Source organism: Taurulus bubalis (assembly GCF_910589615.1).
Source record: "Taurulus bubalis genome assembly, chromosome: 5".
NCBI lineage: Eukaryota > Metazoa > Chordata > Actinopteri > Perciformes > Cottidae > Taurulus > Taurulus bubalis.
In genome coordinates this window covers 19,893,440-19,906,849 of record NC_136593.1, presented here as the reverse complement: position 1 = coordinate 19,906,849, position 13,410 = coordinate 19,893,440, and the positions used below count along the sequence as shown (strand labels likewise).

At 41.1% G+C, this 13,410-nt stretch overlaps 1 protein-coding gene across 1 annotated transcript in view; it reads left to right on the top strand.

The window, feature by feature from the left end:
• Positions 1 to 786: 786 nt before the first annotated feature.
• Positions 787 to 13,410, top strand: part of itpr1b (inositol 1,4,5-trisphosphate receptor, type 1b) — a gene marked incomplete at its 5' end in the record, with an annotated part of 82,005 nt that continues 69,381 nt past the window's right edge. Inside the window, 2 exon segments of the mRNA XM_079218778.1 lie at positions 787 to 878; positions 4,672 to 4,742. Of these exon segments, the coding sequence (XP_079074904.1) occupies positions 787 to 878; positions 4,672 to 4,742 (163 nt within the window).

Sequence of the window (13,410 nt, the reverse complement as noted above, 5' to 3'; positions counted from 1 at the left end):
CCCCCCCTAACTTCGGTCAGTGCATTCTCTTGCACAGGTTTGTGTTCTCTCAAGCTGGACTGAAGAAAAGGTGACCTACATTTAAGATGTGCATGCAGGCTGTTGGTGTGACACAGCTAACAATAGCACAGTGCACATTTTAGCTTAGTGTTCTTGGCAGGATATTTTGTATTTTCTCTTCATTGTTTCAGTCCTAAATAAGTCTGTGTTGTTTTTCACACGCACACACATGTCCAAATTTAATAAGCCTTGACGGTTGAGCAGTTTATCAACTCTTACCACTTTGTCATGGTATCTGTCTTCTAAATGTAGGCACCGAACCCATACTAACGAATACACAGGCCACATGCATAGAGGAACTATGATTTGAATGTCACTTCTCTACTTGCAAATTGTCACTCCTGATCTAACAGTAGTCTAACAGTAGTCCTCAGGTGCTCTGAGGACGGGCGCAAAAAAACGTTGGACTCAAACCGATCACAAACTCTAGCAGAAGCAAAGTGTGTGTCTTTAAAGTACTGATGGATCCCCGAGACAATCACAACCGTTTGCTGTTTACAAGTTCTGCTCAACCTAATCAGCGATAGACAGGCACCCTACGTGTGCAGGAGCATGGAGCTGCAGGATGCATTAGGGCTTGTGGAGTGATGGGTTACCAGAATTCACTTTTCTGCTAATCGCCTAATTGACGAGTGAGATTTGATTGAGCTCTGCTGTATGCGGGCCACTGCTCTAAAGGCCCTTTCGGTGTCAATCTTTTGCAGGTGGAGTCGACCCTGAGGAGCCATGTCGGACAAGATGTCCAGTTTCCTCCACATCGGGGACGTTTGTTCCCTGTATGCGGAGGGCTCCACCAATGGATTTATCAGCACTTTAGGGTAAGTCTGCCTGTTTTTTTTTTTTTTTTTTAATGTTTTCTCCACCTCTCTGCCACAGGGTTGCAGGAGAGCTGGGTTATATTGCCCCCTGTGCAGAATACACATCTATAAAACGTAATGGGCTGCAAAATACACAGTTAGTCACGCAATGATCCATATGATTGCCGTTATTGAGTTGATGGGGGATATAATGGATGGATTTATTGCCCCTGTTTGGTTAGTGGCCGTTATTGTCAACATAAGCGTTACCCATTTGTTCCTCGACATTTTACGGTAAATAATAAATTAGATGATTTCCGTGGCAACAAAGAAAGAAAGGGACAAAGTTATATTAATAGTTAAAGTAGAGAGGGAAATGAAGGATTGCCTTTCTATCTTTAAGCACAGAGCCACCTCCTCACAATGTCTGGACGGAGCCCCCTTTAGACTCAAGCTTATCTTGACCAAAGTAAAAAAATAATGACACATTTGAATCATTTATATCAAATGCACTGAATGTGTTAACTCTGTTAGGTTGGTCATTCTTTTCACATGATGTCTATTGCACGTCTGTCCATCCTGTTGCTCTTCCTTTTTTCTTCTTCTCCCTGTTCAAGTTTTTTCTTTTTTTGGAGTGGGGGAGTTTTTCTTGTTCTGATGTGAGGGTGCTGTACAGATTACAAAGCCTTCTGAGGCAAATTTTTGATTTTGGATAATACGAAGCAATAAAAGCTGTGCTGTAATTCTCCCAATAATTAAATCAAAAACATTCTTGGCCCTGTCTTGTGTATTCTGTTAGTAAGAAGCTCTTATTTAACGCAGATGACTGCTCCATACCGTACACAAGTCTTGTAAAATAGCAGTGTCTTGTCTTGTAATCCCATGGGGGATGGGGGTCAGATGTCTGGCATGACACAGAAGTAGAAAACATAACTTAACCGCTGCGCAGAGTATGCTATAGAAGAAGAATTGGAGGCTTTTACATCTGAACAGTGAATAAATCCCACATATATGTACCTCGTGCCATTGCGGTTCGCTAATAAATGGGAAGATTTCCTAATGAGCTGATGGTTATGTCTTTATCGCTTTGGCACTCTGAGATTCTGAAAAGAGCATTACAAATAAAATGCTTTATTATTATGTATCTATGAGCAGAATACAGAGTCTCCCTATATAACATCTTCTGACAAATGTGGATACCTTAAGAACAATGTTGTGAAAGAAGTGGTGGATCTTGCTCAAGTCATTGCTCTTTTTTTCTTCTTCTTTACTTCCTCGATGTTCTGTGCTCAGTTGGTAGTCTGGCCTCAATACCCTGTCTACTCTCTTCCTGCTGCACGCTGAGCATCATTTACTAAGGTGCTTGATTTCTTTCCTCCTCCCTAATTGTAGCCAATTAGTTAAGAGTGCATGTCATCTTGAGCGATTTGAGCAAATCTTGACATGCTATGGACAGTTGCAGTATAAACAGAAGGGTAAAAGAAGACAATAGAAAGGTTGAGGAATCAATGATGTGATTGCCCATGTCTGTCTATATTATCTGACAGCATATCTGACATGTCCCGTCTCTTTCCTCTCTTTTTTCTTGCTGTTTTCCCGCCACAGGCTGTTAGTGTTTGGTTCTCCCGCGGTGAGAATGAACACAGCCTTTGTGGTGTTCTTCACCTTTTTCATTCTTTCTTTTAAAGTGCTACAATCTCCCTGCTCTTGCCATGTCCCTCCTCTACTTGCCACTAACGCCGTGCAGAGCCCTCCTCCTCGCCCAGCACTCAGAAAACCACGCTCTCTCACAGTCCGGTGTTCTGCGTCATCTGCCATGGCAACAAATGTGTTCCCGGCATTGAAGACTGCCACCATGACGGCCCTCGTTTGTCACAATTTCCCATCCAGCGTTGTTATGCCTAGTAATCATTCCCCCCCGCACCACAACCCTGCACACCGCTGCTGTAAGCACTCTCCGTTAAAGAGAAGAGCTTAGAGGACGCGGCTATAAATAGCTTGGCTTGTATTAGGTGTTTCTTTAGCTGCCGGCACGCTGAATGTGACCCCTGAGAGACACGGCCCACCGCTGGCTCAGAGAGGATGGAACGTCCCCTTGATGCTGGGGAGAGGGGATTCGGCCGCGATGCAGTATCCCAGAATGCAAGAGGAGGTTTCTTCTTGACCGTGGAGACGGATGAGCCTTTAAACTCCTGTTCTTTTTGGACATTGACCAACCGGTGTAATCAAGGCTCCTCGCTCCTGTAGAGAAGCTCTCTCTCACACCATGTGCTTTTCTTCCTTCATCATCATTGCTCCTGCAGTGCAGAGTGTACCGCATGAGCTATAAAAAGATGTGACTGACTAGAGCCTCCCACTGAATTGCATTACATGTGCTGCTCTACTATCCGCTAATATTCCCATGGGGTTGCCCAGAATTCTTGAGTATGATGGAACTATTATTAAAAACAAAACACAATTTGTATATTAATTGGAGTAACAAGGTGCAACATTGGCGCTAGATTATGATGAGGTAGCGCTGTTGCATGCTTTGAGAGAGAAGCCCTGAGCCCTGCCTTGGGTACAGGTACTAGTGCCGTGTATTGGCAATATGACACGTACCATGATAGAGGAGTCACGGTTCAATCAATTGCGATAATAATAATAATAGCAAGACAACATATTAGGCCTTGCTATTAATATTCAAGTGTTTATAATAAATATTTTCTTACACCCCTAACGGGTAAAGTGCCAGTCCAGAAATATTTATCCTCATCCTCTCAGTCCTCGATTTACATCGTCTCCCATCATGCATACTTCCTTTCATAATCTTTCAAATATTAATTCCTGGGCAGAGGTAACCTGTTAAGCCCGCTCTGTCACTTTAAGCGCCAGATAGCCTTATTTTTGCAGGATGCATTGCGCATCGTTTATCACACAAGTCCACTTTGTGTGTTAAACGAAATAAACGCCACAAAATGCCAATGAATGAGATATTCTTATACAGCTGTGCACCTTTTTTAAATTCAAGTTCCTCTTTACACTGAACTAAGACGGTCTAAACTGCCTTTCTCATCAAACCGTCTTCTTGATTCTGTGCTGCAGCAGCTCATTGGCAGGTCTCGCTAACTTCTTTAAGGGCAGACTATTAAATTAGCAAATTACAATGACAGAAATAGCCCTAAATCACCATGCTAGTGTTGGATGTCTTTTCCAGTTCATTTTCAGGATCCTGGAAAAGGTCTACAGCTCTCCTCTTTCACAATGAGAAGGAAAACTTTAATTTACTGCACAAACGGTTGCATGCAGGCTTCCCTGTGTCTCCAATCTGATGTCCATTGTTCTTAATCCTGCTATTCATGTGCTACGATTGAGCTGACATTCCTCATCAAATCAAGCAGGTGTTATGCCCAGTTGGACTTTTTCACAGCTGATATTTTGACTTTGCTTGGCAGGAAAAGCGCAAGTGTTGATTAAACTGTTAGTAATGGCTCTGTTCCATTTAGATGTCCCAGTAAGCAAGGGCCAACACCAGGACCCTGGAACTGACCCAATTCCATGGAATGCAGCCATTAGTGTGACATACACCTGTGATGTTTCTGCTATGACATGTCAATAGTCTGTGTGACCATGTGGTATGATTTATGGGTATCGTAATGGTGTATGTCAATGTTTTAATTTGATACATTGTTGTGAACAAAATTACTTGAGATTAACATGATATAAACTCAATCCCTTACTTTCATTGTCTTCCTAAAAACCGTTTATAATGTTAAAGTGTTACGTATTAAAACGGCATGTGATTGACTCATCTCAATGGTGGCTGTGTTCCCAGGCTGGTGGATGACCGCTGCGTGGTACAACCAGACACAGGTGACCTCAACAACCCGCCCAAGAAATTCAGAGGTAAGGCCTCTCAAAACCACTTGTTTCTCACTTAATAATATTCATAAAAATAATATTTGTATTATTCCGACAGCTTAAGTGTATTATGTTTAAAAAAAGAAAAGTTTTGTCACTGAAGTAGTTACTTTTCAGCAGTTTGGGTAAAAGCTTTTGTTTTGATGTCTTCACTCATTTTAAATTCCCTAAATTTCAAAAGGTCTCCATTAATTAAGTGTCTGCTGTGTGATTCCCAACCGTTCTAACTATTGCAACAAAGACACTTTTGAAATACATATTTGAAATCTCAGTGGCGTATTGTATAAGTCAAAGCTATATATAGGTATATACAGGGTCCGTGTCTGTGTGCAGTGTTTTCAGATGTGTTTTTGTTTTGTTTACTTCAATTTGTTGTAGATGACTACCACCTGCGTTACTTTTTGATATAATCTAGTATTTGTTTGGATGATTCTCTGTTAGGTGTTTTGGGACATATTATATGAGTATATATTAATTCATAATTATCTCCTTCTCTTGGTTTCTGGTGCTGTTAGGGCTGTATTATTATAAAGTGATAATATAGTTGGCAGCTGTGCTGGCTCAGATCCCCTTTTAGTTCACACATTCATGCTGTGACCCTCTCCTTCCACCAGAAGGTGCTTGACTGCGTTTGGAAATAAAGTCACTTTTGTGTTCCTGAAACCACGTGGAGATGGTTATGGTTATATATGCAAATTATCTTTTAGTAAGCACGTTTTGAAAAATGGTTTGACTGTAGACCACTTGGAAAGAAGGGGCCAAAGAAAACATTTGGCACACATACAATCCTGTCCCTCTCATCAATCACTACAGCGCCGGATTATCAGGTGACGACAGTTGTAGCTGATGGAGTCACCAGCAAGTGTTTTAAATTGGCTGCCACTTTAAAGCAAATATATTTAAAGTTTTGGCAAGTGTCCGAAGGACTTCTTTGGTTAATTAGTGAAGAGGGAAATGACTTACTTGGAACAGTGCGTCGTCCAAATTGATTGAATTCAATCGATCTTTTGTATCCATGATATGCCCTGCAGTAGTTTATTAAATATATCATAATTTATGCTTTCTTGAGTGTTGCCCATAATGCCTGATTAAGTCAGTGGGCTCATTTTGGTCACAACCTGAAGTGAATCTCTGAATCAGAATTCTGTTTTATTCAGCAATTCATGACTGCAAATGCAGATAATACTAAAAGCTTGTGGCTATTTGACTTTAGAAGGCCAAAAAAGAGAGTGATTTAGAAGAGAGGTCCTTTTACATAGTTGGTTTATATCAGTGGGGTGTATTTCAAAACTGTACGTAGCCCCTTCTTGAGAAATTGCTAAAAATATTGTGTATATATAACTTCTATTTAAATGGATACGTCAGTATAAGTCTGTAATAACAAATGAACCGATTTAAAGATATCAAAAGATTTAATTGGTCTTGTCCAGAGCGATTCTGTTTGGTAAAAGCCTTGTATCTTCCCCATGTAGTGCTTTTGTTTGTAGTTTCCGGCAGAATGCCATTAGTTTCAGAGTTAAGTATCAGACCCACGACGGCAACCTTACATTTAGGGCTGCAACAACGAATCGATAAAAATCGATTATCAAAAGTGTTGGCAACGAATTTCATTATCGATTCGTTGTGTCACGCGATTATTACGCCGGGCAATAAGTCGCGGAGAAGAAAAAAAAGAGCGCAGCAGAGCAACTGGCCGGCCAGCGTTTCTGAGATTGGAGTGAGACACGAGAAAAGCTGAGGTTGTGATGTTCTCAAAAATAGAAGATCTTTGACAAGTCGAGTCTTGGCCAATCAGCGTCTTCATGTTCCTCAAACTTGTTTTTAATGGAAGCTAGTCAGCTTGCTATCGCGTTAGCTAGCGTGTTTGGGTTGTGTATTGTCGTTAAAGTTACGTTATGTTCCGTTGCAGTTCAGTCTTGCTTGTAAAAAAACGTAACGTGATGAAACATGCCGTCACCCCCCGGTCTGGTTCAGTTCACGCTGTCACTCGTTAACATTGAACCGGCACACCGGCGGATCTGGCTGCAGGTTTTTTTTTGTTTTTTTTTAACGCTTTTTTGATAAAAACATTTTTTTATCAGAAAAAAAATAAAAAAATTAATCGATTATTAAAATAATCGTTTGTTGCAGCCCTACTTACATTACATCTTAACGTCTAATAACAGGCTCGAGCCTGATGGCGTGAACATTTACACAGATTAGCTAGCAATAAAATAAGACATCTTTTTTGAAAACCAGGTGCAGTTTTGTTGATTTTTCTTTTCTTACTTACCCCCTTTTTAAACCTTCGAACTCCACGACGAGCATGTATTGCATTTCATATGGACTGATTAGAATAATGTCTTCTTGGGGCTTGGTGACCCACTGGTGTGATAGCTGGTCATGAAAAAAGGTCAACATTTGGATGAGGGGGTGGAGCTGGGGAGGGATGCGCATCGCTACCCTCACTCACCGATACATGTGGTGTGTGTGTGGCTGAGACGTTACTGCCTGGGCCGCTGTGTGCAGACGTAAAAGCATCATGGGGCGGCAGCACACCCGTGTAAATGTGACCGGCAAAATCTCAGAAATGTGAAACTGATTGGTCATGATTGGTCCTCGCTCGCCCCTACACTGCATGGCAATCCACGCCCGACGAGGCTGGAAATTGGTTCAGTAAGTATTAAATTGTACGGTGTATTTTACAACTTTGAAGGTACTAGTTCTACACAGGGCCCACTCAAGGACCCCTTGTAACAAGTTGCATAAAGTCTCGAGCCGTGACCAGTTATCCAATGAGTTCCTGGGTGGTTTCATGTGAAGAGTGTCAGAGGCCGAAAGAGGTAAATCTCTAATATATCTGAAGAAAAGCTACTACTACTTATGAGGCAGAACCTTGTCCTTCTTCTTCTGTCCCATATTGCAACCCCTTCAGGTTGAGAACCGGCAGTCAAAGATAAACATCAGCCAAGAACTTTATCAGCGGCTATCATTAATACAGCTTTCAAGACAGACATGTGGTGATTGATGATAAGTGTCCCATGTATAAACAGACACTGCCTTAACAGGTGAAGGAGGACTATGGCAAGACTGGTGGAATAAAATGCAACCTTTTGTGGAAATGTTTCAACCGTTTTGTGAGGCTGTAAAAGAAGAGTCCTGAATGAAGTCGCAATTGTTGATTTTTATATATATATATATATATATATATATATATATATATATTCTTTTTTTATTTGTGTGTGTTTTTATTAGATCCCAGCACCTTCTTGGTCACTCCACGTACCGTCTGGAATTGGTTATTTATCAGAGCAGCTGTTGTGTTGATTGGTCTGTTGTGACAGTATATGTCAGTGCGTGTCTCACTCGTATGATCTTTGCGGCTCCAGTGAGTGTGCGGCGGTTGTGGGTTCACAGCAGGTGCAGCGCGCGGCTGTTCATCGGTAGCGGGATTTTTACACATGGCTTTTTCTTAGAACTGAGGCGAACGCTCACACAGACCAGAAAACACTGTCGGTGTTTGAGCAGCACAGTGTGCTGGAGCCTGATGCAGGACACGACCAATACGGGGGTAAACAACATCATTTCCAACAATCTTGGGAGTGTTCTCTAAAGTGAGAAGCATTTCTTTGTTCAGTCAAATTCATGATCCACCTCACAGAATTTGCTTAATGCATGACATGTCAACCATAAGTAGCCTTTTCATAAACTTATTTTTTTTACTAAACCAACAGATTAAATCAAGAGCAACAAGAGGGGATTGTTGTGAAATCTGAATTTTATTTAATACATTTGAACACATTGACCCCTTAATAAGACATCCAAGATAATTAATTAAAACATTTTTTTTTGGGAGAGATGCACCTATGTGCAGTTTTCAAGGACAGCTGATTTTTACCTATTGAATATGTATGTGTGTGTGTGTGTGTGTGTGTGTGTGTGTGTGTGTGTATATATATATATATATATATATATATATATATACATACACCACTAAAGGTACGAATGCAAACTATTACTCGCTGTCATCTGCTGCTAGCTGGACAGGCTCTGTGCATGCAGAGGCCTACGCACCAGTTCTCCCAAAAACAAAACACATTGTATAGATCGGATGAACAGTAGATAGATTATACTTCTGCATGGGTTGAAACAAAACGCTGCCTTTCTATTCGGGGATGCAAAGCAACGACTTCACTTCACTCCGTTTCTAACTGAGGTATTCAAAGCAGAGTAACTTGTGGCCATGCAAAAGTAGAACATGTCAGATATGAAACTAATAATAAAAGCGTGGCGCCACATGTTGCACTGTTTCTATTTTTATTGCTTGTATTTATTATGATAGAAACTTTTATTCAAGAACATCGTTTTCACATTATTAATATGGCGCATTTAGAAATGTACAATGAAACAGATAATTTCTGAGTTAAATCCGCATCTAAAGGACAGTTTTTATATTTAATGTAAGGACATGTCTGGTGTGTTAAACAGAAGCAAAGTGTACTTGGACTAAATCCTAACATCCTTGTTGATTATTAATAGCACACTTAAGCTAGACAGTCTGCATCACAGGGAGCTGTAGCACAGCATATTACACCCAATCTCTGATCCGAGTGGCTGATACATTGTGCATGCGTGTGTGTGCGCTCAAATACAGGTTGATTGCCCGTTGACTGCTTTGTTTCCCTTTTTTTCACAGCTGCACACAAAGCTCTGAGAGATCAAGTGAGACTGAACATGCAGGAGACTGTTGCATGTCTCTGTGTGCTCAAAATCAAGTGTTCAATTCATCTAGAAATCAAAAGCTATTGTAGAGGTACCATGTTAGCCGAGCATTTGCATTTTTAAACTGTGCTGTGAGATGCATGTTGTCTGGGTTGCAGACTGTTTGCACTGAATTTTAGGACCTTTGCTGCAGTGCTGTCTGAGTGAAAATTACTATTTTCTTTGGTTTTCTTTAGTTTCAAGGAAAACAGCGGACGGCACATTGTGTGGACTTTCCAGTAGAAATGCCCCGATCATGTTTTTGCCGGCGATACTGATTGCCTATCGTCAATAAGCCATATCGTCTAATACAAGTTATAATTTCCTCTCTTGCTGTCTATTTTATGTTGCTGTGAAAACATCTTCTTCAAACGGCTGTATTCATTCAGGTTTTTCACCATGAACGATAAACACATCACTGTACAATTTCCTTAAAACATACAGTGTGCCTCTTCCGCAGCGTGCTAATACTGTTTCTAATTTGTATTAAAAAGACTATAAAAAGAGACCATATTTTCCATCGCTTTTGACATACTAGACTTCCTTTTTAACCTTCAAAATAAAAGCATCTAATCTTAATGCAGGTAAAAGACATAAAAAAAAAAAAAACAACAACATTGATTGACAAACAGTTTCTAAAGCCAGGTCACAAATTGGGTTACTTGCATATCATATAATAACCGACAGCATGCCTTCCAACAGCTGGTTTTGTGCTGTCTTTGACGTGCCTTTACATTTCATTACATTTAATTTAGCTAACTCTTTTATCCAAAGCGACTTACAATAAGTAAAAACGCTGGCCGTCATGCAGTCTCGTCATGCAAGGCCAACTCAAAAGCCCCACAAAACTTCACACAATCAATTATTTTGGATAAAATGTGCACTTTTTTTATCCACCTCAATGTCTTTCTTCACCGAAGTCCTGCGTCCGTGGGTAGCGTTGTTGAGTTAGCTTGATATGCTAGCTTAGTAGCTTGACGGCATTATTCATGTGTGTCCTGGTGTTTTGTTTTCTTAATTTTTCCGACCGGTGTTTCATGTCCCTTACTCCTATAGCTGTCCATGTTGATTTTAGAAAAAGCAAGCATGGAAAGTGAAATACGGCGTTAGCACGACTGCATTCAGCAGCTAGCTTAGCCAAACGGTCCTGGTGTAGCTTAGCCGTCTGTACAGAAGCTGCTTCCCTTTCATGCCAATCTGTTGTCTTATGGTGATGTCTGGTTGATCTGGGACCACGTGTTTTACCTGTAGTTTCTCCGCCAAAGTTTTTCTCTCAAACGGGTGTTGGAGGTGAGATTATACAGAGTCAGCGTTTGGTCTCCTTTGAAGGGCAGTGCTCACACTCGCCGCTGTCATATTGTTATAAAGGCACCTCGAGACGAACCCTGACAAGAAAGAGAGACTGTGATGCGCACCTTTGGGCCAAATGAGAATGGCCCCTCCGAGGATGTTTTTTAGGGCGCTGATTGGATACATTGTTTGTCACTCATTTATATCTTTAAATAGTGATTGACTTAACTGCTTATTCGACCCGTCTTTCTTGGGCAAAATGGACCTGGCACGGCGCAGTAGAGACGTGCACGGGGGCAGCTGAGAGGTGCATGAGCGGAGAGGACAAGCAGGAAAAGCATATATGTTGCACAGCCAGAGAAATTCTATTTTACAAATATTACTGGGTATATCCCAAAGTTCAAAAACACAAATATTGACACAATATTGTTTTATTTTTTTGGGTGGCTCAAGGTGGGTGGAGCCAGGCCCTGTGGCCCTCTATTGGCCGGCCGCCACTGCCCAATACTCATCCTGCTGATTGGTGCTTGAAGGAATCATGATGTCACTCAATGGATCGTCTGTTAGCGCTAGCTGTTAGTTCCGTTATTTTGCCAAGCGGGTCTGTGTGCTGCTCTCTGAGCAACCACATGTGTAGCTCCTGGACGATAATGATCGGTGGCCAATCTATAGGGGCATCCCATACTTTCTAGAGTAATAAAGATGTTGTTTCTTGTAAAAGACATGGTTGCTGAGTTTTTCAAAGCTGAGTTGTAGTCGGGTGGTGGCAGAAACTTCACAGACGGGTGTCTTAAGAAATTCAATTAAATTCAGTTTATTTTGCCCAAATCATAAATAAAATTTGGCCTCGCAGGGCTTTACAGTCTGTACACGTACAACATCCCTGTCCCAGGACCTCACATCGGATCAGGAAAAACTCCCCCCAAAAATAGAGAAACACCTTTCATGGGGAAAAAAGGAAGAACCCTTCCGGAGAGCAACAGAGGAGGATCCCTCTCCCCGGATGGACAGAAGCAATAGATGTCATGTGACCAAAATGAACAACGTAACAGAGTTACAGCACATTCAATGAATATGACATAAATTATTCATATGAGTAGTAGGCACATCCACGATCCATGTCAGCAGAAGGAGGTAGAGAGGAAGGGTGTCAGCAGGGCCGCCATGGCAGGACCGGCTCCAGACAGCACGATCCATGGAAACTTGAGGCTAAGAAGAATGTGGACAAACTAACACAAAACGATAGCCATGTATACATACCACCATACACTACACATTGTGTATTTTTGTGAAGCAACCCTTAATTTGTTAGGTGTCTGAACTACTCAAAATGTAGATTCAAAATTATTAAATTCAATTTGCCATCGATTGAACAAAACATAATTGTTGCATTACTTCGCTATACCGCTCCAGCATTCGCTCATTATTAAACGATAATGGCTAAACAGAATTTGAAGGGTTAAACCTATTAATTATTCACAGGAGGACACACAAAAACACACTAAACAAGCAGGGCACTTCCCAGCTCATCCCAGTCTTTTATCAACAGAAAGGTTTTCTATTATCACATCAGATGGAAATAATTTCATATTTCCTTTGATGTATTTACAGGGGCAAAATTAATCAAAACAAAAAAAATCCCATTTATGATGGCTGCAGATCCCGCCGTTGTTCTTGTGCCAATCAATGATGTTATTAAATCCACAATGACACCAAATACAGTTATGATCTCTTCAAAATGTTAAGCCCTTAAATTCCAACTAGGTGTGCAGAAAGAGCACAAATAGATTGTGCAGGTCGAGTCAGAAATAGACGGGATTTGTGCAAATGCAACTCAATATATTCTGGGATTCTAGGCAAAATGCATTGTACTTCCTTGTAAAGTGTGTTTAGGCAGACCAAATCAAGCTATATTTGCAGACTACTACAACATCAAATTAATGAATGCAGACGACAGAACTACATTTTTCATCGTTGACCGCCAAATACCTCCCTGTCCATGAAATTCATATACGTACCCGGTTTATTTTTTTCTGTGCGCCAATTGCTCATCCTAGTCAGACAGATGTTCTCCTTCAGTCCTTGGCCTCCTCTATGCCTGTCCTCCACCCCGTGGTTCCATGATGGCTAACCACTGGAGGCACTCATGCTAGCCGCATTTTGAAAGGAGGCCAAGACATTTTGAAAAGAGCCCCCTCCTTCCCGTACCAGTTAACACAAAGCTACAGTATACTGAATGTGCTTGAAGAGAATGTATTAATTCAACAGTTTCAATGTTTTCATATTTGGTGTCATGATTTTTAGTAGTTCTGTCTGCTCCCTAAAGTGTCTTCCTCCAGTTTGAACAAAAGGATGCAGAGCAATGAGGACGAATTGGCAAATTGATTCAAACGGTATATCATTGCTGGGCAGCACAGCAAGTAAACTAGCAAGACTGGCTTATGTCTGAAAGCATCAACAGTGATAATTGTGTGACCCAGTAGCTGTCCTGCTTAATCCACAATGTTTTGGTCCATCGAACGTCATCAACGCTGTCGCCATCTTTACTGTTCTATTGTCTCTCCATTAATTTGGCGTTAAATCTTTGAGAAGGAAAAATCTTGATATATTCATGAATAATAAA